Raw genomic sequence first — 26,174 nt, forward strand, 5'->3', positions numbered from 1 at the left:
TATTTTGGTTCCCCTAAACTTTTATTGGAGTTTCAAAATGGCTGTTTTCTAAATATGCTTAGGAAGATGAAAGTCTAAATACTGACAAGTGATTTTACCCCTGGGCAACTTGATGTACGAGTTGCCTAAAAATAAATGTCTGGTTTTCATAGTTCTCTTACTGACAAATGGTTATCTTGCATTTGCAGTGATGCTTCTATAATTTCAGAAATTGCTTCCACCCTGAAACCATTTTGGGGTGATTGTGGCTTGTATTGCTGCTTCCTAAATTTATTTCTGGAGCTTTAGGTCTGATTTCTCTGTATAAGGATCTCTTCATCTGTTTGAATTGTTCATTTATAAAAGGAATAGATCATACCCACATTGCATATTACCAATTTGTCATGTAGAAGATAAGCTGATTTATACTCACAAAGGCTGGTGCGTTCAGATGTTAAAGCACCTGAATTACTATGTAGCTCAGTGGACCTGAGTATCTGTTGACATAGCTCTCACAAAAAGTTTGCTCAACTTCTCCCAAATGTCTACAAAATTTTGCTGAGAACTATATATCCATTAGACCCCAATATGTTTGTTTTCCTTAGACTTTTGCTGAGCACAAGTCTGAGGAAATTGCATATTTTTACCTTTTCCTACGATTCCTTAATTTCCCACAACCTTTGAGATAAATTATACTTTTTTTTTTTTTGGTCATAAGCGTAATGTAAAGACTTTCAGAATTGCACTGCTTAAGTAGACCATTTTGACTCAGAGAAACAAACTGTGTTGCTGTTGCTTCTGCAGTTGTACCTCAGCAAGATGTGACCTGAACATCCTCCTATGCCCTATCTGCACATCTTTGACTGCATCGTACACAATCTGACTCCTCCTTACCCTTTTCCCCCAGGACTGCTATTTAAAGTGTGAATTTTGTGTGATACTATTTATATGCAAAACTAAGTAGTTATAAAAATTTGGCCATTTATTGCCACGCCTTACTTGAATAAGGATCAAAGTCTTGTTCAAGATAGGAACTGTTGTTTTCAGTTAGATGAACTGGGAGACTAAGGTGAAAGATGTCACAACTGTGATGTTTTCCCACAGTCTTTCCTTAAAACCTGCATCTGGATGATGATAGCTGGGATGCAGTCATCAATGTTTTCACTTGTTTCTTACCTCCACGAAGAAGTGAGGTGCAGCATATGATAAATGTATTGTCTTGGGAGCATGGATTTTCATTTTTTAGTATGCAGTGACCAGTATAATGAGACCCTTTAAGCAGCGCTGCTACACTAATACTAGAGAATAACATTTTTTGGAAGTTTCTCTCTCTCATTCTATTTGCACATGCATGTCATTATTCAAAGAAAGAGCTTCTGGGTTTTTTCTACAGTTTTTTGCAGTACAAACAAATATCCTCCTAGCTAGGGAGCTAACCTTCTCAGCTGAGGCAGTTATTCTTCAGTCTTTGTTTGGTTTGTGGTCTTTTCCAAGTAGTATTATAAAAAATGTATTTGTTTATTTATTTCCCTTTAAGGATTAGTAGGGTCATGCATTAGTGTCCTGACAGTGTCCCTTCTCTGAGAATTAATGATTAATATTTTCAAGTAATAGCAAACTGCCTGAAATAAATAGGCTCCTATTATCTCAGTGCAAGTTAAAGCAAATCAAATAAAACCAAATCAGAATTAGGTCTTAACTGACTAAAAGACATTTTTGATGTATTAAGATACACAAAATCAAGTGTGAGTCTATTCAGTGGCTTTTGGGTCCGGTCCTATTTACAAACAGGGCACCATCCACACAAATAATCCTATTTGATTTGCATATTAATATATAGGTGAATTAATGCTCATTAATATGTTGAAGGATCATGGTTAACCTGAACTTCTGATCCGGTCACCACTGATGCAATACAAGAAGGAATAACTGGTGATTTTTTGCTGTTCTGAGCCTTGTCTTATCAATGTCTTTTTGTTTTGTCCACAAAACTGAAGATTAACTTCTGTGGCAGTTACTGCAAGGCAACTTTTATTATGTCAAAGCCCTGAAGGGCTGCTGTCATGAAAGTGAATGAAGAGAGAAAGGGATTGATGCTGAGATTTTTAATACGGACTAGATCAGCTTGAAAGAGGTAAAGTTTGTGGAACCAGGAATGGAAGCCATCATTGAAAAAAATAGTTTATACATTTTTATTAATATGACTTAAAAGCAAAGGAAAGTAAAATGAGAACATTCTGTTGTAATTGCATGACTGTGAGATCTTTTTCTTCAGCTTTAGGTCTGGATAAGCAGCTGAATGATAGAACACCAAATAAGCAACAGTCTAAATCCAAAAATAGAATAAGTAGATGATGTAACCAATGAGGTCCTTTATGGTGATGGTAGACCAAAGTCTCCCTTGGAAATAAGGTTAAAAAAAAATAATGAAAGAAAAGACAGACTTTAAAGGGAAACTAAAACTCAACTCTAGGAGCAATGTACTGGGTGTTCTCTGGTGGGTTAGGTAAAACACATGATACAAAATTAATTAATTTTGGGGGTGGGGGGCTACATTTTGAGGCATGAGAAGATACAGATTTCCTGCTTTCAAAAAGAAAGTGAAAATCTATGGGAGTAGGAAGGCACCGAATTGTGTTTAGAAAAACCTTCGTGTTCAGCTAAATGCACAGATGCGTAAACTAAACACTTTTAATGCCTAAGCCACTGTTTATATAGTAATGAGGATTTTTCATCGGTTTCTTCAGTTAAACAGTAGCTTTTTACTGTTTAATGGAAACAAGGCAGTCTTGCATAAAAACATCAGACATATCAGCATGTTATGCTTTTTTATCTTTTATGTGGGTTCAGCATAGTCATAACCCTAACAGACCAGCATTTTAACCTCCTTTCCTTTTAGAATTTTGTCTCAAATTTGTCAAATGAACTGGATCCACTTTTTCTTAAGAAGCAAGCCAGGTTTTTGGATGATAGAGAATGTCAATATCCAGGTTTTGTTTTTGTTCTGAAAGATGGAGAAAGCTTGTTTATGACTAGGAACATCCGCCAAATGCTCTAACACCAGCATAAATTAACTATTTACTCAAACCCATCTTTACATCTGCAAAAGAAGCTATTTCTCCATGTTTTCAATGCCCCAGAGGCCTATAAATCCCCTGGAAAACATTGCAACAATGTAAAACAACCCAGTGCAGTTATTCAAGTATCATTTTTATAGGGCTGTGCTGTACCAGAGCATGCTCAGTCCGGCATCTACAATAAATCCAAGCCCTAGTGACATTTGTTCTACTGGCTGGAGTCACAAGGGACCTCAGAAAGGAAGGGAGATGCAAGGCATGCTAGCTGGACATTTTAAATAACCAGGCAGATGAATGCTAGAACTGCTGTTTTGCTAAGGAGCTCTCAGCAGAAGGGCAGGTAATAGAAGGAATGAAGTTGTTCAATACTTTACATCTGCCTCTTGACACTTGGTCATCCAACAGACAGTTGAGATTGGATGGTTCAGGTTTTGTTTTGTATCAGTAGAAACTGTCAGCCAGTATACTGCAGGGATGGTTATGCTAAGCAAACAGTCCCTTGTTCGTAGTGTGCCCTTTGCCCACAGATCCTGAGCAGGGGTGTGCGAGGCCCAGATTCGGGGTGGTTATCAATGGGTAAAAAAGATTGGAAAAGCTCCTTTCTTGGCATGAAGGTTTTTCAAAGCTGTGCAATTTTAAAATAAGATACTTTGGATAAAAATAGTATAATGTCCAATCATCTTATTTAACTGGGTGGAAACTCAGTGACTGAATAGTTTAAAATTAGATGGAATAAAATTTTATATTGAAAAGAGTAACGCCCCAGAGCTCATGTCTAACTGCTATAACTCATGTTGTTGGAAAGCTGCAGACCTTTATTCCACTTCTTAAAATACCTCGTGAATTTGTGCTGTTTCAGAGCTGTTACCTACTCATTTTCAGAGCTTCCAGACCCGAATTCCGGAGGTATTTTCTAAGGTTCAGTGGGGGATTTTTCTGCATCCCCCTCATCACCCCACTAGTACTGGCAAATGCAGCATTCATTGTTGTTGCATCAAGTCCAGCCCTGGAATTGCTGGTTACTGGTATAAATGCTGGGATTTCATTGTTGCTTCAAGTATCTGCTATGTAGTGTACACTCCTACACCCTCCAGTAGATGTGCTAATAATTTTACTGCTCTTTTTAACTGTTTCTGTGATCTGATGATCTCAAGTATTACATCTACTCTTACTGCAGAGCACCTAGCCCTGGATTGTATGGATGGGAAGAAGAGCAAAGAAATAAAACAGCAATTTTAATTTCATAGAAAGATGGAGTTCAACACTTTCAGAGTCAAAAGGAGGGATGATGTTTTACCTCCAGCCTGCTAAGCATTACTGGAGGTGACAACTGATCACAGTAGAGAATGTAGGGACTGATGTAGGTTGTTTTACAGAAGAATTAAGTAATCTTTGTATTCGTTTTTGCTGTTAAAACTTTTAGGATGGAGTAAAAAGTTATACCTACCCAACTTGTATCTTCAGTTTTAGAGAATGTGTCTTAATTTTCTTATCCCAGTAGAAGTAAGTATTTAAAATTAGCTTTGTTTAAAAGAGTAAAACAAATACTGTCTGGGATTGTAAAACATATATAGGATTTACTATGCTTTGACACGCACTGCCAGACTATTTCACTCGCACATTACTTTACCAGGGAGGGCTTTCTTCTCCAGCTTATATGCAGCAAGTTGTGTGAGGTGAATGATGGAAGAGTCAGGCCATATTATTTAACATTTGTGTGCCAAATGGCCTCTCTTATTTGGAAAATAAAAGTTTCTACTTTTGTATTAGTATAGTGATCACAGAATGACTTTCCATTACTAAAAAGGAGCTGGAAATAAAGCTGGGGACAAAATGACATTTTGATTTGACTAACATAATGTGGACTTGTGGTTTAGTTATTGGAGGCTCTTGGGTTTCGGGGGATTCTTTTTTTTTCTTTTTTTCTAAATATATCTGTTCTCAGAACGCTCACTTGAGACCTGAACTTTATGTACACACTGACATGTTTGCAAAATTGGGCCCTTATTACTGTACTTTCTCTTTCCAAATTAAAAATAAAGACTATGTAAGGAATATCAACTGCTTTGAAAGTAGTAGTCCATTTTAGATGCTTATTGGAGGCTTAGACCTCTTCGTTACTTTAACAGTAGTCTCTCTATCACACATAAAAAAGAGGATAGTGCAAGTATGGCGTAAAAGTTAGCTGTCTCAAAAGCTATACTTGGACCTGTAGTTGAAGTGACCTCCCCTCTTAGATGTATAGTAAATTTTTTTTTGCACTCTAATCTTAAAATAATAGGAAGTACTCCAAACAATTATGTTGCGGCTTTTTGCTCACATCAAAATCGGAAGTTTTTTTTTGTTATTGCACCCTGCCAAAGCTTTCCATTATGACTCACAAACTTTAACTGTACAAGTTTGATTGTTAGCAATTAAGAGAAATGGTTTATCAAAAAGCTCTCCTGTAAAATGAAGAGTAAACTAGGTTTTTTTATTCCTGTAAAATGAATAGTAAAATAGGTTTATCAGAAAACTTAAACCTGCACTGTTAGTTAGATTTTATTTCTTTTACAGATTTATTTCCTATACCCAATACACTATTTAGAGAACTATTTTGGGTTTTCTGTTTAATTATGTGAGCATTTTTACATCCCTTAATAATTGTACTATAGTTTGAAAAGGAAAGTGTGTTAGCTTCAAACATGACAAATCCTTTGGGTGTTTTTATTAGATTCTGCCATTTACGATAATCATTTGAGAAAACACAAAGGAAAATGGGGCATGCCACTAAGTAGAACTTGTAAGTCAAACCCAGTTGATAGCCAGGACTTCTAAAGTAGTCATTAGGAGGTTTTCTATCTAATGTTAACAGATAGTAATATTTATAAATGAAAAATGAAACAGTCACAGTTGGTCTGAAAGCCAACGGTATAAATAGTTTAAACATCTGAAAAATTTTATTTTATAGCCCTTTTTATTTTCGTTTCCCCTGAAAGACAGGTAATTCCATTTAATTGCATGTGGGAAAGTACTTTCCACTCTTTCTCCATTTTTATAGTTAGTGTTATACTTCAGCACATTGTTGTAAAGTAAACTGTGAATGAAATAGTAGAATAAACCCAGAACAGCAACCCTGTTTGGTAGGAGAGAGAGAGTATGTGTGTGTGTGTGTGTGTGTGTGTGTTTTTCTGTTCTTAAAAAAAGTCTGGATATCTACTAAGGTATGTTATGAGCACAGCTGGGCCTGTTGGCTTCATTTTAATGCTTTCTGAGGGATAATAAGATTTACAAAACATGTCACTAAGACATATGTAGATGTATGCATTTGCACAGAAATCGATGATATTCCTTAAAGACCCAGACAGAGATTACCTTTGTGCCTCATGCTGAAAGCTGTAATGCCACACTAGCTGATCTGTGTCTGACAGGGGCAGCCACCAAGGCAGGGAATGACCACGTGAAATTGCTTGTGAGAACCACGACACTCATCAGGACGGTGAAATGGAAAGTGATTTGTGATCCTGCAGTTCTGCAAGGTGCTACATACACTGCAGAGGCCAGTTATGAGTGTTTCAAAAGGACAGGTTTTAGAAAGAATAAAAACATTTGAGGCAGACTGATGGAAAAAAAAAAAAAAAAAAAAAAGGGAGAAAGGGCATGCTAACATAGGATTAAGCAGAAATATTGGATGTTAGATTTGCTCCAGACACTATTTTTGTCCATCACATGTTCAACATATAAAATTGTCACTGTATCATTAAGGACTTCCAAAGAAATCTCTTCTATGATGAATGGAAAAAAAAATTAGCCAGTGTAATGTATGCGGAAGAATTACAATGAAAAATACCACTATGAAATGGCTTTGCTTCCTATAGCAGCAAAATAATTCTTAGAAAGAGTTAAAGTAGAATTGTTGGTAGCCATTTATATTTTCCTTTGTGTAACTGTATCCTGAAGACCTGCTTTGGAAAGATGGGTAAGTAAGGCAATGTGGAACCCTAAAGAAATTCCAACTGTATTAAACTGCTGTGAGTGTTTCAACTTTTATTGCTAAGTATGGAAAACTAAAAGCCTGGATTCCTTGGCTTATGTGCAAACTATTTATTTTTTTGTTCAGACAGGAGCTCATGCAATTGCAATAAAATTTTCAAAAAAGCAAACTTAGAAGTCAGCAAGATTTTGACTGTAAGTTCTGCATGTATATTTTGAGAAAATATATAAGTAGGAGCCTAAGAAAATACTTTTCTTTAATCAACTCAAGACTTCTTATGATCAGACACAAAGTTAGCTGGGACTTAAAATGGGATCAAAATCACCTCTGACACCCTTGTGACTGAGAAGCAATTCCATTAAAACTCTTGAGCTTGTCCCAACTTGTCCACTGTAATTTGGGGAAGAACTTGGCCTATCCTTAGAAACTGGCCCAAATGGGACACTCTTTTCTAGGCCATTTGCTCTAGTGAAGATACGTATTGTGGCACAGTGATGTGGTCTGTTACAAGATCTACAAGAATTACTATAGATTCTGGCTTTTACTTTTTAAATGTAATGTCTTGTGTGTGAGAAGTGGGGACAATGGCACTGTCTATATATAGCATGTCAATTAAGGAAGAAGGAGCATAAGGCCATACACTCAGTGAAGTCTGCAAATTACATGTTGATTTCAGCAAACTGGATAAGGTGACTATAGTGACTATGTGTAAAAAGATGGAAGTCTGTTTGCATATGGATAAAACACAACAGTTAGTTATTAGAAGGATATTTGGAAATTCACAATCAAAATTTGTTGTAGTGATATCTGAAAATTAAATAATTGAGATCTTTATGCGGAGTGACCAAGTTTGTAACCCCTCATTAGAAGTGTTTTACTCACGAATCCTCAGAGTAATATCCAGAAGGTCTGAATTTTTTAAGCAACAGAATTATTAGCAAGAGCTGACTGCCACTGGGGACGCAGACATCACTAGTCTTACAATAGAATGTAGTGATGCTTTAAATGCAAGAGACTTTGGATGTAAATTTTAAAACACTTTAATGACCATTTATATAAAGAAGTTAATTTAGAAACAAGGTTTGTAAAATGCATTGCTTGACATATGTTCCCACACCCACTGTATTTGGATTCTTAATATTAACAGTGGTCATCTGGCTTTGAAGGGAAAAAAATAAAATATAACTATTTTCACAATATTTAAATTTGCATAGCACACGCAGGATACATACTGGTGTAATTTCTCTATATATTTCTTAGCAGCAATTCACTGCAACATATTTCTCCATTCCTTAGTGTCATCTCTGTTCTTGCTGGCTCTGTTTCTGTCATAAGCTAAATATTTAGTGTTTTATGCCATATACAGTGGAGCAACAGGAACTGTATTTTAACTGTGACAAAGAGGTGGATCTACAAATACTTGTGAGAAAGCACCTTCTCAAAAAGATCACTGGCCAAAAGAATTAAAACATCCAGAGTGCACTCTTTTATCATTAAAGTATTTTAGTTTTTTTCTTTTTCAGACAAGGATTAAATATGGCCTTTTGTTAAATCTGAATCCCAGAACATTGCCTATGCTGGCTGCTCTAGTATTTTTGGTAGGACAAGGGCCTTCCTGCTTCACACAACTAAAATGGAAACTACAACCCAGCATTTTAGGGAGATAATTTGAGAGGTGATTATCTAAACAAGTTCTGTGTGTCATATGCTCTTCGCTTCTTAAGCAGCCTACAGTTCGTAGTGCTTTAGATCTTTCATGTACCATCTCTGCAGGAAAAATCTGTTTTCCTAAGTATTTTTATGCAATAAAATAAGGCCAAAAGGACTATTTTAATGTCTCCTAGGAGTTATGATACAGCTGCTGTCGAGGGAAGGGCTTTCATCAGATCAGTGATGATCACTGAGGCACGCACAGTGTTTGGGGTGGGTTTGGTCACTCTTCATTTCTATTCTGCTTCCTTTGGGTAGGAAAGAGTCTCTGTGGGAGATGTCTAGGATGTGAGACTCAAGAAAAGGAAGATTATATAAACTCCTATCTCAATTACTATTTTCTCCTGTTGGAGGTTTTTGTTCTAAGAGGGTTCTGCATGGAAAATTTCTTGGTTTAATTTTCTAGGTTATCTTTTACTCCGGAGGACTGACTGCTAATCTGTGGGGAGATGATGCTGGCAGCTCTCACCTTCATTTAATGAAACTCTTCTACATGAAAGCAACTTATAAAAATGGTTTGGTAAATAGGCAAACAATTACCATGTATACATTACTCGATGCCACATGTAAGAGGTATACCTCCAGAACTCCAAATGGGAACTGAAAGTCCCACTGGATAAAGTCCTATTAAAATGCAGCCTGTAAAGTTTCTTTAAGGGAAATTGTGTGTTGACTTTTTAGGCAAATTTTCAGATGTTTCTTGAAGTGTCTTTCAAGTCTTCTTCATTAACATAAACTGTAATTATACAACATTTGGGATTGAGAGTAGCATTTTACACATATAGATCTACTAACTAGTGTAATTATTAGTATGAGAGAATTCATATGTTGTCTTCCATATTTGCATGGTTTGAAAAAGAAGTGACATGTACATGCTGTATAGTTAGATTGATCAGATGACCTGGCAGAAAAACACCTTCTCCAGCATAGGTATCTTCAAGAATCTGGAGCGTTAGCTATCACACTGTTATGATTCAGTGTTTCCAGTACTGCAGTATAATTCCTAGAGTAGTACTTTCAGGAGGAATTAATAACAAAAAAAGTTGGCAGCAACAAATAGTAAGTCATGGTTTAGGATGGTATATAATGTGTTTCTGAATACCCACAAGTTGTACTGTGCCAGTTCATGGGGTTTTTTTTGGAGTGGATATGAGGCTGTTTTAAATTGTAAATTGTCACATACTTGGTTAGAAAACATTAACTCAATAAGCAAACAAAAGTTTGCTTTCATTAGAATGAAAAGAAGGATTCATGTAATTTTGACGTTGTGCTGCTGTGCAGTGTTGCCCATTTGCACATGCAGAGTTGTGAACTATGGAAGTGGCAATGCTGTTTGTTCTAATTTTCAGAAAGGATTCTCTTAAATACATTTAGCAAATTGCAGCTCCAGGAATACTTTTAATGACATTCTCAAAAGAGTCACTCAGATTGAATACGTTCAGTGATTTGGAACTGTACTTTTAACTGAGCAAAATCTTCTAAGAGTGTTATTTAAGTGACTTTAAATAAAAGGAAAATTATGAAACAAAAACAGATTAATTACATCTACAGCATTTTGTTGCATAGTCTCAACTGGTGCAAATAAGAGTAGGTGCATCAAAGTAAGCATAGGTATGTAGTTTTTTATAGCCCTGGATTCAACTAATTCTTTTGGTACAAAGATTATATTCAAAAGTAGGGATTAAGGATTTAAATAAGGATCCTGCAAAGCAATGGGCAATGTTTTGGACAGAGGGTAAGTTTAAATATGAATTCGGAGCAACTTTGAAATGAAAACAGAAAAAAATGTCATGGAAAAACTCCACAGTATTCTCTACTGAATGTCAAAAATGTTTGAAAGTGACTATTTCTGGGTAAATCTTGTTCTTACATGTCTTGCTGGCAAACCAACAGGAACCATATGGAGACCTTTATGCCAGATCCTTTCTTGTGTCTCAGTGAACTACTTCATATTGTCAGAAAATATAATTAACTATGTAGTATCAGAAACAATTAGATTAGGCAATTCAGCATCGGTATGTGCTTCTGACCATTAAAAAATAAAGCTGTCCTCTCTATAATATCCCTTTGCAACTGTAATAGCACAAAGTTGCTTATTTTCTTCATATTTTCACATTTTGCTAGATTGACCTGATACTAAAGTATTTTTCCATAAGTTCATATTCGTAATGTCTTGAAAGAAAAAAAAAAAGACATTCTGCTTTGAATCATGTATTATTGTTGCATCTTATTGATGTTTAGTAGCTCTAAAGCTTTTGTTTACATGTAAGTGATTTGAACAAATGAACGGGAACTAAGTTTGAAAGAAATGTTCTTTCACACAACATTGGACTAGTAAAGTAACAAGCTTTTCTCATTGATTAGTTTGTATAGATTGCTTCATTTTAAAGTAAATAACCACGTAGTAGTTGTTCTCTGAAAACACTTGAACATCATTTATAGTAAGGTATGCAATTAAAAACATTTAATTTATCCAGCTTCGGCATAAGTTTATAGCGAAATAAGTTTAAAAATAGGTTATTCATCGTAGGGGTGTTCTGAGAATAAGTGTTGAAAGGTGTGAGTCAAAGCTGAAAGCCTGCATGTTGAATAACAATTCTTGGGGTGAAATACCAATGGCCTTTTTGTCACAAATTATTAGTGATTATTGACACTATTCACTCTCAGCATCTGAAAACCATCTGTAACTGCTAACAGACCACTACCAATATCTGATTTATTTTTTTAAATTCTTGTTTGGGACCTTGCAATGCAGGTATTAACTGAAAGTTCATTTCCGTCGGAGGAATGAAAGTGCGTCAGCTGTTGAACCAAGAAAAAATAGCAGGTGCTTCTTGCACATTTTGCCTGTGATTCTGACCCTACCCAGTTAGCAGCAGATGCGTCAGAAATTTCTGGCCACTTTTTTTCCCCTATTCTGTGAGCAGTCCTTTTTTTCCTAAGCAAGCATAAAAAGCAAAAATATCAAAATTACTACTTTTTTTGTGGCATAGGAGCTAGATTCTGTGTTTGCTTGGTATGATTCATCTCTCAATGATGTAGAGAGAAGGAAATATGAATTCTGGCAGGACAATACAAATGTTGGGATTAACAGCAATACTTTCCTTGAAGTAGAGGTAACTTTTGTGTATGGGTAATAGTGTGGTTAGTAACTATTAGATTAGATTTTGTAAAAAAAAAAAAAAAAAAAGCTATTCTTAAACTCAGGAAAAAATCTGAGCCTCCAAGTGATCTGTAGAATGGTCGTTTATAAGTTTGAATGTCTTTCCAGATGGTACCTCCTACATCAGTTACCATCAAACACTTTTGTCTAACAGGAGATATTAAAGATGCTGCCTGGAACTTTTGAAAACTGATAAAAACAGTTCTGAGAAAGAGGTGAGACCTGCATCCCTCAAAGCAGTGTTTAACTGCCTACATTACTTGACATCCAAAGAACAAAGGTTTGCAAAAGAGAGACTGATAAGGTACTAATACCTGCATGTAGACTACATCTTCTGAGAGTGTGCCAGAATTTGTCTGGGAGAAGGCAGAAGACAGACGATATAGATTGCTGTATTTTTCATCAAGTGGTTTGTACCATCTGTATATATTTTACATGGGCCTTTTGAGAGGCAAGGAACTTCTATCCCCCCTGGCTTTGTTCTCTGCCTCTACACCTACCATTTGGCATAAGATGTAGCCAGTAGAAGAAAACTAAGGTTGCTTAGTTTTTTTCTTGACTTAGTTGCAACAGCTGCAAAACAGATGTAGGCTGACATGAGTTCTGCCAAAAATCTCTTCCAAGTCTCCCACCCATTTTCCACCAAAGAGAAGCTAATCTAGTGATAGGAATAAAGACCTGAAGGTCAGAAAGAGATGGGAGCTCCTGATCCTGGTTCTATAGAGACTGTTAAAAAAAAGGCAATCAGAAAACTTAGATTTACCACTTTGGAAATTAAAACAAGAAAAATTTATGGAGGTAACGTTTCTAAAAATTACTATTCCAAGTATCATGATGTCAGTGGGAAATAAAAGGCAATCTGTACATGAACCACAGCAACACTGCAGCAAAGTCAGATGACAACAATAGTTCATAACTGGTGTTCACCTAACTGGCATCCATCTAAGTCTCTTTTTAGATATATTTTCAATATCTCAAATGCTTTAAGCCAAATACCATTGTCTTGCTGGCCAGACCTTTGCTGAAACAGATTTCCTAGGATTACAGTTGTTCTGTTTTGTGAACCTCAGTACTGAGAGGGAGTCAGCTTTCAGTGTACCTTTGAAAGGTTTATGTGTACCCCTCCAGCTTTTGCTTTAAGCAGTATTTGAATATATGATGTGAGTTTTTTTAGAGTATCTTGGCTGTTACAAATGCATTCAGTGACATTCACAAATAAATTAAAACTCAAATCTTTTCCATTGTGTCAGTCTGCTGATGAAATCATAGTGCTGACAAAACCGTGGCTGCCAGGCACTTACTGTCCAACACTGAGTCAAAGGTAGTATCCAGCAATGGCAGAAGTGTCTAAATAACCAGTTGTCCAAGCATGTTTATGTTCTCATAGGATCTGTGTGGGCTAACACTGCTAGCAGCGCTGAATCCTCTATGCTGGCAAAGATGAAGGACAAATGCTACTCATGCAGTTATATTTCCCTTTCCTTACATCAGTATCACAGGAACCTGGAATTTAGATGCTAACTGTGTGTGTAAATTGGGAACTCAGAACCATGAGTATTAACCTGAATGATGACTTGGCTCTGTATGGTTTTACTGGCTGTACAGTAATTCTGTTTTCCTTGAGGAACAATCTGCTTGCAAAAAAATTGCTTGTGTTATAAGTCTCAGTCACTTACACAGATTAATAACCTCCTAAGAGATGTCTGGATGAGTACTCCTAAAGTTCTTCCCTTTGACCATTCATGATAGCAGTAGCTACCAAGGTTTTACACCCTTAACTCCACTTTCTATTGTATTTCCAGGCTTATGTCTTAGTTTCCAGTATTTAATTTTCTATATGGTATCAGTGTCATCTGTAGGCGCATTACTTTTATTTAGGGTCACAACCTTTAGTTTGGAAACCAGTGAGCCATGGGCCTTCCTTACAGCAAGTACTGACATAGGAAGAAGTCTTGGCTCATGGCCTCACACAGGCATGGGTCTACCAAGACAGTTAAGAGGACTTTAGCAGTGACTTGCATGAAATATATTTCTGAGTCGTACTGCAGAGTATGCACAACCACCTGCTTTCAAACATGTATAAAACATGTCTGGTGGTATAAGAATCGTAAGTCTGAATAAGAAAAAATATTTAGGCATCTTTTTTCAGTGATTCACTGGAATGCTGATATAGGGGTTTAAGTATTTAAGTTCAGATTATCTACATAGTATTTGGCACACAAGTAAATTTCAAGGAAGAAAAGCAACGTGCATGTTCCTGCAATGGAAAAATGCAGAGAGACGTTATAGTGACTAGTGACTCTAGTTTGCCAACTAGTGTGGAGGAAGAAATGTGAACTTCTAGGTTTAAGGTGGCTTGGATTTGTCAAGTTTGGATAATGAACTTTGAGTCCCACACTGTAGTCAATGGGTGTGCCACCTAATGGGGTCCTATCCTAGAAAATCCCTATTTCAGCTGTGGCTGAACAGCTCCCAAACCCACTCAACAACTTCAGTGGATACCCTCAGTCACAGAACCAGCAGCATACTGCACATCTGAAGCAAAGTTCTGTGTGTCATGTCAGCAGAAGTTAAGAGGTTTGGTGATTTGAAGCCATTAGCTTTAAAACATTTTAAATTACTGACTATAGCATGGAGTCAAGCATCAACAGCTCTCATTTAAAAAAAAAAAAAACAAACAAACAAACTTCACTTCCAAGCAACAGAATAACTGACAAAGAGTGAAAACATTTTTATACCTTTATAAAATGTAGATAGTTGACTGTAGTTTTGAAACCAGACTCACTGGCCAGTTGGACAGTCTCAGGCATGTCGATGATTCATCTGACACAGAGTCCCAGGGAGTGATTTCTTGCAGGCCTGTTCATTTGGATGTTGATGCAGGTTTCTATTTAAATCAGCAGCTGAAGTGTGAATTTATCAGTGACATTTTTAAGATGGTTCATGAGGCCAGAATTTGACTAATGATACTCCTACTGATCTCCTGCTAATTTTGGATTTATAGGTATTGTATCATACCCAAACTTATAAATGCCTGGTCCTTTTTTTTTTTTTTCCCTTTCCACTCTTTCTTACTCAGTTTTCAGTTGTTGGGGTTTTTTTGTTTGTCTTTTTTTCTTGTTTGTTTGGGTTTTTTTACATTTTTTTTTACATTTTGATCCTTTTCATTTATTTAAACAGACTTCACTGACTGCGTTCAGTAGTTTGGCTCAGGACCAAATGTACCTGTTTCTGAGAGTAAAAGGAATCAGGAGGGTGGTAACGACACGTTCAGCAAAGCTCCTCTGATTGTGGCAAAAGTATTCCTTAGGTCATGAGCTGCAGCGGTAGCAAATTTCGTAAGTGATACCATCTGTGTCATAACCTCCCTACCTGCACTGTGGCATGAGTAGGAGGAGATCCCATTATCACATGGGACTTGCTCACTGATTTCTTTCTGATGTGTGTTGAATTTCCTATGCTTTCCCTGAAAGCGTAACTGGACTAAACATTAAAGTGTGTTCTTTAAAACAGAGCTTTGGTTTAAGGTATTAGTGAAATGATAGGAGAGAGAGATTCTTGAAGTATTACTCATTAAGACACTAATCAAATTATACACATCCTGTACTGCCTGGAAGCACTGAGAGTTGCCAGAAGTGAGGAGTTGAAGCTTTGCAGAAATTCTACAGAGAACTGTTAAGAAATGAAACACTGCAAGGTTTTAAGCTAAAGTCTGATGTGCGTGAATGGAAGCAGAAGCTCAAGTCTGTCAAAATTACTGCTGCTTTCCCGATTTACGGTGAAGAAGCCATAGGTATGAAAACAAAGGTGTGTTCTTGAAAGAAGAAAGCTTGAAGAACGGAACTTAAGCATGTTGTCATCTTTCTGCTTGTTTTCCTATTTAGCAGTACACTTGTCATTACATCAATTTTTTCATCTTTTTTTTCAGATTCCCAAGAAGGAAACTACAAATCAGAGGTCAACAGTAAACCCAGGAAGGAAAGGACAGCTTTCACCAAGGAGCAGATCAGAGAGCTAGAAGCAGAATTTGCTCATCATAACTATTTGACCAGGCTGAGGCGATACGAGATAGCAGTAAACCTTGACCTCACTGAAAGACAGGTATTGATGCAAAATAATTAACTTTAAATGCTTGCCCAATATTTACCAGTGGTTAGTAGCTCCTCACAGTAGAGCACTTGTTTATGTTACTAGTAGATATGTTCATATTTCAGATTGAATGTTTTTAGCAAAACCATATACATTTATTATCTCTCTCCTGTGCAAATAATTTATATCTTTATATGTACCAGCTACAGATTAGTTCCATCTAGTAGGCAGAGATGGAAGGTGAAAGCGCAAGTACCAGAGCTGTTAAACTGGTGCACATCTTTTCTAATCTGTCCACACTGATGTGGCTGAAGAAGTGGTAGGTCCCAAAGACTGCATGTTCAAGCAGTTGATTTGCCTGCATGCAACAAATAAGAGCATCTTGTTTTAGTCTATTAAATATATGCAGTTGCCATTTGTCCAGAGTTTCTGAACATCCTGTTTCCAGATGGCAGCAACAATGGGAACACCAGCAAAACTGGAATACAGGCATTTTTAACCACTTTATCTTACCCTGCACTGTGAAAGCAGAGGAGACGATGGAATTTCGAATCACTGTTGTTGGTTTCCTGCTCACCAAACCCTGGTCCAGGAAACACTTCTGCACGTGCTCAAGTTTCATCATGCATGTTGTCACACTGATTTCTAATGGAAATGTTAAGCACGTACTGAAGTGTTGCAGAATCTCGTCCCAATATACTAAATAGGTACTCAAGTCAGGTTTCAAACAATAATTACATCAACATACATATTTAAAAAATGTGTTTTAGTAAAGACATTTAGAATACTGGACTCAAGTACACCAAATCTGATGAAATATTACCTATGGTTTTATCATTAAAATTGAAAGTTTTCTGCCCACTGATAGTCATCCTTTCTCCAGGAATCAATATTAGATTGAGGGATTGCCTTAGATACAATCAGTATGATTATGATACATTCAAGGGAAGGTATCAAAATAGCACCATGATTTGTGTACTCTAGGTATGGTAAGTTATGCAATTTTCTTGAGTTTTGTTAAGACCTGCTATAAGTAGACATCTCAGTGAAAATCCAGCCTCTTCTATACATATGAACACACATTTACTCACACAGGCAAATGAAACAGTTTTTTCTACAGTTTCTAGGGAATGGCTATCCCTTCCAGCTTGTGAATAAGCAGCCAGTAATGTCTCGTTCGACTTGAACACATTGCCAAGTTCCACTGGGGTAATTTTCAGTTACTTAAATATGTTTGCTATATTTGCAAAGCAAACCATTTTATATAAAATAATTGATAAAATTTAGCCTTTTAATTTCCACTGACTAGGATAAAATGAAGCAATTAGATTAACTTCCACACTTGATTTTGACAGCTAAGGGGAGGAGGAATGAATTCTTGTCTCAGTGACAAAGGTAGAGTCTGTGTGGAAGTGATCAATGATAAATAAATTTTAAAGAATATCTGCTGGGCAGTGTGATGGGAATCAGTCAGCTGAATTCAGAAAACATATTCCCATATTTAATAATGGTGATTTTGGCCTGGAATTTAACTGTTCTCCGTGATAACTTCTTTATTCTTTTCTTCAAAGATCAGGTTGAGTAGTACAACTAAATGAACAGTTCACTATCCTAAAGGAAATAGCTAAACTAAAAGCATTTAACATAATGAAAAGGGATAGATAAATACTGAATATTGTCCCTGGAGGAGAAAAGGCAGCCTGTGCTACACAAGGGCAGAGAATTCATTTAGGTGTTGGGAACACTTGCTGTTTTCTAACTGTCACATAATATTGGTTCTAAGCATTCTGCTGATAACTGTGATAATTTCTGTAGAATTATCATTAGTCTATCTGATTATGTAATCTAAATCTTCTCTGCTTCCCCAGATTATCACAGTGACAACTGAGCTGCTAGAGATAACTCCCTTCCTTCCTTCCTGCTTCCTTGCCTTCCTTCCTGCTTCCTTGCCTTCTTAAAGCCACCTTTGCTTAGAAAAGGAAAGCATTAAGATTTTTACCTTGATAGATTCCAGTTCTGTATCTTGCCACAAAAAAATGGTCTGAGAGAAAAAAAAATGATAACATAAAAACTGTATCATTAATTAAAAACAAAAAGAAAATTGAGGGGAAATTCTGGAAATATTTTTCAGTGTCTAAATCATACTAAGCCAAGTAATGATGCCATTTCCAATGTTGTCAATTTGAAATGTCTGGTTTTTTAAATAAAATAAATTGTTTTGACATAAAAATGGTGCAGATAGGCATGGAACTGGGAGTGGGTTTCCATGGTATATGGCAGTCTTCAGAAGATGAATACAGTAAATCAAAAGGCTTGACTTTTTTGCATACTTGTTTTCACTGGTATTCCTTCAGTGACTTAAAAAAAACTACTCTAGGGTGAACCTGGTGTGACACTAATATTTCTTTTTTTTTTCCAGTTAAGAGACTGAACTCATATTCAGGACCTGTCTTTCCATCATTAGCATAATGAATGATTATTCTTGAATGGGATAACAGCACTTACTTGTTTACTTACTGCTGTTATTACTTTCTTTTACTAGCTGACCCAACAGAGGATATCATATTTGATGGCTATCTTAAACAGATGCAACAAAAGCAGTTCTGTGATAATATTTTAATTCAGTCATAATAATTTTATAATTAAATATGATGGAGTTAAAAGCCCCCCACTCTCCTGTGAGATAGCATTTTTAGAAAATTGCTATTTCTGGAACAGTTTTCTCTTATTATTTTCCCCCCAAAGGCTGCATTGCAGAAAATGGTACCTGATAGTTGGTACCTTTGTTTGAAATGAGTGAACACATAAGTGATAACCTCGATCTCATCACAGGCTGTAGACCTATTTGTGTTGGAAGCTCTTTTGATCTCTCATGAAACATTGAATTTGCACATGAAGAATTGAAACTTGCTTCAGATAATTCAGTGACAAAAACTAGCAATGCGTATTGGGTGAACTAACGTATCTGATCGGAAAACAGGTTTGAGAGGAGACCTAACCACTGGTGGAATTAATTGCTTAACATAATTGTTTTTACTAGTATTTTAAAAAATTATAAGTATCGTATGATTCAGAGGGAAGAAAAACAAAAAGTAATCTGGGGAAAGTATTGTTGGGTCATCCTAAATTTACAACTTTCAGTTATTTCCCAAGATGTGAGATAAATCACGGATCCTATTATCTTAAGAAAGCTCTATCTTCCTCTTGACTATAGTGATAATTTCAACCATACGCCACAGCTTAAAATAGGCACTGACCAACTAACACTTCATAATTACCTTTCTGGCATTTAAACAAGCTGTAGAAGAAAACATATGTCTGACCATATTTAAAAAGCTGTGTAAGGGTATTAAAGTTTTCTACAGTCATCAAAGTAAGGCTCCATTTGACTTTTGAAACAACTTACAAGATCAGCTCAAACATAAATGACTCACGGAAGGCCATTTCACAAAAATAATAATGAAAAAAACTCCTCACAACATATGGATCAGGAGAAGGAAGTAATCCTATCACTCCCTAAAAAGGAAACCTTAGTTACAAGACAGGAGGATGAGATGAAATAAGTGCCTCAATTGCCTAGATATTAAGAGTGCACTTTGAGAGCATTATAAGCACATCTGGTGGTAGGATGGCTCTATTATGGTATTGTAAGAATTCCAGCAGTATAGGTATATATAATTCCTGCTCCATCTCCTATAGAGTGCACTCACAATCTCTACTCAGCCAGCAGTTAATAATTTTCAGCTGGCAAGCCTCTATTATATTTCGAAGAGCCAGTTAGACTAAAAACTATCTTAGCTCCCTAGATATTTGTAACCTTGACAAGCGCATTCTTGGCTTTTTTGTATATCCAGATAAACTTGGAGAAGGTTCCATGCAAACTTTTTAATATCTCACTGTGGGATGAGCAGAGGAAGCAGCTGCAGTGGGGTATCAGAGGCGTGGCAAAATGGACATTTTTATGGAGTTGGTCTTGCCAAATATAGAAAGAGTAGGAGATCTTTCCACCTCGCAAGATCTTTTTGCAGGGCGCTAATCAAAAGAGTAATGTTGCAGTTCTGCAGGCTAGCTAAGGTTACCGGAATAAACAGTCCAAATATGTAATGCTTCTGTTTGCCAACATAAACGGAAAATCCCACCTAGTCAGATTAAATTCTGCTGATGGCAATGAGAAGGTTTATTTATTCTTAACTTTAATTTCCAATACCCACCCAGAAGCCACCAATCATTTATAAAAGGCCTGAAGTCATTGATTTTGCACAGACAAAGGACACAATTTTCTCAAAAGGAAGAGTGCTTTTGTATCTGTGTTTGTCTTCCATGTATGTGGTACCAGCACAGGATGAGTGACAGAGGAAGAAACTTCATAATGCCTTTTTCTAGCAGAAAGAGAAGCAAGCAGCAATATTATTTAAATGCATTCGGGGAATGTTGGTATAGTACCATAACCCACACTGTAGGTATGCATTGGTATGACTATACAAATAATAAATGAAGTTTTCTGTTAGAAAAATGTCCTCCAGACCCAGTTACCTCAATCCTTCATCACAAGTGACTTCATTAAAATCCTTTTCAGCATTGCAGAGATCAGGGGAGGCTAATCACTGCATCTTTTAGACTTGGCTAGTAGGGTAAGAATAGCTCTGCATAGTCACCCAGGTGAAAATTCAAGGACTTCAAATTAGATGTTTGTTCTGAACCACCTCTGCCAGAGTAAATGTCTCTCCATGTATCACACAAAATGACTAATATTCTACTTTAGGAAGCTATATTTCTAAGGTTAGGTGGTGAAATTATTCCCCTATATACTTACAAACAAAATCAAACAATGGATTGATAGGACAAGCTTGACCATATCTGTCTGATTTATTGTGCTGTCACGTCTTCTCTGAAAGGCAGCTGCTCATTCCAAGCTTCCATGTGTTAAGCACTCTCTCTATACACTATAATAATGATCCTGTGTGGCTTGAAATCCTTTGGATTGTTTGTTTTATTTAAAGTGACACTCTTAATAAAATAAAACTTGCTAATACTTTTGTATTTGTCTTTAGCGATATAAAAACCAACAGTAAGAATTGCTGTGCTAACTCTGTTCTTTCTTAGGAAAGCATGCTCCTGGCAAGCTTAATTATACCTCATGCATAATTTTGAATTGTGTGATAGTTCTTTTTAAAAAAGTACATGGCAAAACTTCAAACAGCATATTTATTTTTGCAGTATTGATTGAATTTGAACAATCAATTCCATGTGCAAAGATCCAAGTGCCTTAAGCTGTCACTTGTGAATGGACTCTACACCTGCAGAGAAACCCCATGAGGTTCTGGGTGGGGAGAAACCTCTGCCTGTGCCAAGCAGCGTATGCGATATAGACAGAAATATTAGCAGCTCATACGGCTGCTTTTACAAAGTGAGTAAGGCTCTGCTGTCCCCTACCCCTAACCTTTCTTAGATGCAAGTTGAGAAAGGTGTGGCTTCTTCTGTCACCTGTTTAAGGAGATAGGAGATTTTTAGATTTGTCATTTATGGTCACCTTGAAAAACGGAGAGAAGACATCAGTGAGAAACAAATGGTATTGGAGAGGTACAAATGAACATGTAGAATAAAGGAGATAATTTTTTTTATGCAGGACATTGAAAAATGTAGAATGTCTTTCTGGTTTCACTAGTTTTTTCTCCTCAAGGCAGGCCCTGCTGAAAACAGCTGCAGTTTCTTGAGGCTTATGAGCTTTAAAACTGGATGCTGATTTTGAGGCTATTTTATCATCAAAAGATTCAGGACACACACACACACACACACACAGAGTATGTACCATTTTGCTTAAGGTATGTTAACCCTGAAACCTAGGTAACAGATGTTTTGAATAGGAAGGGTTAGCTGTTTAATTACAAAATTAATTTTGGAGATCACTGGTGGAGAATGTGGCAATTCTTTGGATGGAGCAGAGAGAGGTAAACTGAGTGCTCTCAAAGACTTCTGAAACTGGAATTAAATACTCATATCACTGCTCTCTTCTGAAATATAATGTCTATTCCATCCCTGTTGAAACGTGGGAGGTAGAAAGGAGAATGTATCACCTAAGCAGTACCCAAACCTCAACTGACTTCTATGTAATGAAAAACCAGAACTCACTCCTACACCTTCCTGGGTGCCAAAAGCTCCAGCTGTCCTTTGTGCACCTGCCAAAACCTCCCCTTTTTCTCAACAGCTGTTGCAAAGTACTTGTGCACATTCAGTGCAAAGTCCTGTAACATAACACGAAGCAGATTGATTTAAATCAGTGAGGAGGTGACTTAAGCAATTTTAATCAGAAGGTTCTGGTACCACTCATTAATGTTCAAAGAAAAGTTAATTTTCTCCAATCAATGTATTTTGGTACTATTTTATAATAACTAAGACGACCTTTAATACTCAGATTTATTTAAACCGGTTTTAAGGTCAAAATATATTCAAGATTTTTAAGAGGGTTTTTTTTGGAATTGAGATTCCTTTAAATCATATAAGGAATAAAATTAAGTTTTATTCAGTTAAACTGCCTTAACTTACTTTCCCATGTATCCAGCGTAACTGAAATCCAGATGAACTATTTAAAATCTCATGTTATCTTTAGTTACTGAAGTGAACTGATAACTCTGACTACCATTTCTGTAAATATTATAAACTAATAGATTTGATTCTTCCAAACTTTATATTTATTTCCCAGAATAGGAAAAGAAACTTTTCTGGTTTTACATTCCTATTTTCTTTTATAAGTTTGTTGAATAAACCAGCATGAAAATACTATCTCTATATATGCAAAAAAGGTAAGTTTCATCCCTGTAACACCAGTGATTTCTGTAAAGTTAATGAGTTTGACTTTCTTTAAAATTTGGCAGCGTAAGTGTACGATCTAAAAATAACAGGAACGTTTTCAGAGCCAAAAAGTTGAGAAGTAAACTTTCCAAATTTTTTAATTTTGAAAAGTCAGCGTTATTTTTTGTTATCCTTATGTTTGCCTGCATTAGAGCAAAGTAAATTGACAGATTAAAAAAATAATAATAAAAGAAAATGGACAGTGGCTGACCAGGGGCAGAATGCTTAAAAGGCTTGGTGATTGGGTCTTCCTGACACATCATTTGGGTATAATAAAGCATGGAATTTGGGATACTAACTTCAAAGACTCATACTTAGAAATATACATCCCTTACAGCAAAATAACAGTTTCAACTGGCACAGCACTATTCTTCCTAATTTTTAAGGTTTGCGAGATATCAGACCTCAAGTTTTAATCTCGTTTGGGACTCATGCCACTAAAACCTGGAATAGAAAATCTAAGTTTAGGAAAGAATCTTTCATTTCAGAAAAGAGCTTTTTTTAAAGAGAATGTCTTTTTTTCTTAAAAGAAGACAGACCACAGACAGTGCAACTAAGGTAATTTGAATTCAGTCATGCTTTAATTTTTCAGGCAAGAATGTTTTTATTAATACTCATTAATCATAGAAAGTATCTGTTTAGCTCTTATCTGTAAGTAAAGAATGCTAAAATCCCATGTCCCACAAAAGTATGTGCATTCTACAGAGCATGGTAGAAGTCAATTATTCTTAAAGTTAATGTGACTGAAGCGCTCTGCTGAAGAAGGAGTATTAAATCAGAAGTTCAAGTGATGTGCTCATTTGGAACCAAAATGATATGTTGATGTCCACATCATGAAGCTCTCTTAAAGATAAACATTTGAGACAGCACATAATGTCGCCCTTAAGCCTACTAAGGACTTATACATCATAAGCATATAATGATTGCTTTAGTAATGTAGACACTAACAATGTCAACCTCCTTGTTTTGAATCTCCTCCCATGATTCCTACACAGTAGACCTTAAAATAAATTGGTCACAGCAAAAACATTTATCTTGTACATCAGGAGATGCACAATGTGAAATCATTTACTCGTATCTTAGGGAACAGTCTAATCATCAGATGTGGAGATGCAGATGCAGAACAACTTGTTGACTAAGGGAAAAGAAACTGTGCTTTCGTGCCAGTAAGCAGATGTGCTCAATAGACTGGCTTGTAAGTGCTGATTTAGAAACAGCTGTTAATGCTACCATCATCTTTAATATAGTTCATTTCCCTCCACTTCCTTTGTTTTCTGTACATACATATGCTTGCTCTATACAGTTAAGTTGTGCTAGTCAGAGGGTGGAGAAGAGGGAGCACATTTTAATAAATAATAGGCAATCAGGACCTGATTCTGAGAGGTGGTGAGCACTCTCAGCTCCTGCTAGAGCTAACTTAAATTTGAAAAATGGCATAAAAAGGTTCATAAAACATACGATATCATGGTTGTCATAGTAGATCTTTCAACTACTTTAAAAGGATATCATTTTTGAAAAAGTTGTAAATGGCACAAGATAGTTCTTTCACTGGAAGGAAGTTCAAGACTTTTCAAGTTCACTTCAGTAAGGGCTTTCTCTCTCTCCTTTAATTTTTTTCTTTATTTTTCTTTCAGTCAATCCTTTCTCTCACTCTTGTTCTTTCTCTCTTTCATTCTCTCCCCTTTTTCCTTCTTCTCCTTGCTGTTTCTCAGGGTGTTTTGTTCTGATGCATGTTTTGTGCAACACTTGTAAGTTTCAGCTTGTAAGTTGTGTGTCTGAAAAGCACAGATTTCCATGAATCCAGATAAATTGACACTCTGAAGTATTTCACACAAATTTTGTTCCACTTCCTTCCCATTACTAAAATATAGATGGATCACATATCAGTAACAACTATACCCTCCATAATTGACTCTTCAGCTCCAAAGGAAGTTCAGAATTCCAATATCTGAATTTGATCTCTAGAGGAAATAACAATTGAAGGACCAGTCTCATATTATAGGCACATGAGCATCAAAATCTTCATCTAGAGTCCATTGAACTCTATGGAAAGACTCACATTGCCATTAGTGTACTTTGAATCAGGTCAAAAGTGGATTTCAGTACTTTATAATGGAGGACATAAAGAAATACATATAAAAAATACCTAACACATTCCCTTATATTAGAGTCCTGCTGTACATTAATGCAGCAAATGACATCAAAATAAACTCATAATATTATCCATGCTAAACTTCACTATAATTGATTTTTAGCTATTGAAAATAATCTTTGACGTACCAAATAAAGAAATTTATTAGTGGATACTTTCTAGGTAAATCAGATGCAGATTATTTGAAGTCATTAATAAAAAAGCCTAAAGCTTTTTTTCTTTTTGAAACTTTTACCATTTTCTCTTTATGGGAAGCCTGGCATATAGCCTCTGCTATATGCCAGTCAGTAGTATATATGCTCCCATGGGATTGCCAGGGTTACTGTCTTCCTCCTGCACTCAGGAGAGGGCATGCAAACGTAGCTGGAGTTCTTTCAGCTCTACTTTCCTTAAATGCCATGTTTCCCAGACAGCAGGTCATGTGCAGACATAGCATTACGTGCTGGATCCTCTGAGGAATTTATAAATGTATCTTGTGCTTATTCTTGAAAAGGAAAATCATCATCCTTTTAATTGATTTATATCAAAATACAGACACTGACCTACACTCATCCTTGGTGGAGGCATTTCAGGGCACGGTCTGATGAGCTAGTCTGACAGTAGGTGAGCTGAATGACGAGATGCTCCCCCGGCTGCACTCAGCTACTCATTACCTGGAAGCTGGAGCTAATTGGCTCTCCTGAGTTTAATGCTCAAGGAGAGAGATGGCTCTTGACTCTGGTTTTATGAAGTGACCTGAATTATAAAAAGCAACAGCAACAAAATATTGTAAGAAACAATGGAAACCAACAAAGAATAATTTATTAAATCAGAGCAGAAAACAGTCCAAAAATGTCAGGCCAGCTGATGTGGGAGTTTAGCTCTGTCTGTGAGAGAAGAGCAGAAACGAGCACCTGCATGAAGAGCCAGGCAGTAATCATCCTGCTCACGTCTGCCCCAGCCAGAACAGTTTCTGACAACAACTGTAGGAGTATTAGCTTCAGTTTCTCAAGTATCCAAAGATGCACCAGGGAGGTGGTTTGCCTGGATCTCTCATGTTCCAGTAGTAGGTTGAATCCAAGCTGTGCATTGAAATTTTTGTTTCAAATGCATCATCATTCTTCTTGAAACCACTTTTTGTATACAATATTATTTTGTTTTAGGCTTTCAGTGCTGTGACTTATTCCATGAATGTTCAAGGGC

At 36.4% G+C, this 26,174-nt stretch overlaps 1 protein-coding gene across 1 annotated transcript in view; it reads left to right on the top strand.

Moving 5' to 3' along the window:
• Positions 1 to 26,174, top strand: part of MEOX2 (mesenchyme homeobox 2) — a 54,350-nt gene that overhangs the window by 24,041 nt on the left and 4,135 nt on the right. Inside the window, exon 2 of the mRNA XM_032991815.2 lies at positions 15,831 to 16,003. Within this exon, the coding sequence (XP_032847706.1) occupies positions 15,831 to 16,003 (173 nt within the window). The remainder of the gene's footprint in view (positions 1 to 15,830; positions 16,004 to 26,174) is intronic.

Source organism: Tyto alba, unplaced genomic scaffold, assembly GCF_018691265.1.
Source record: "Tyto alba isolate M040663 unplaced genomic scaffold, T.alba_DEE_v4.0 Super-Scaffold_38, whole genome shotgun sequence".
In the NCBI taxonomy this organism is placed as follows: Eukaryota; Metazoa; Chordata; class Aves; order Strigiformes; family Tytonidae; genus Tyto; species Tyto alba.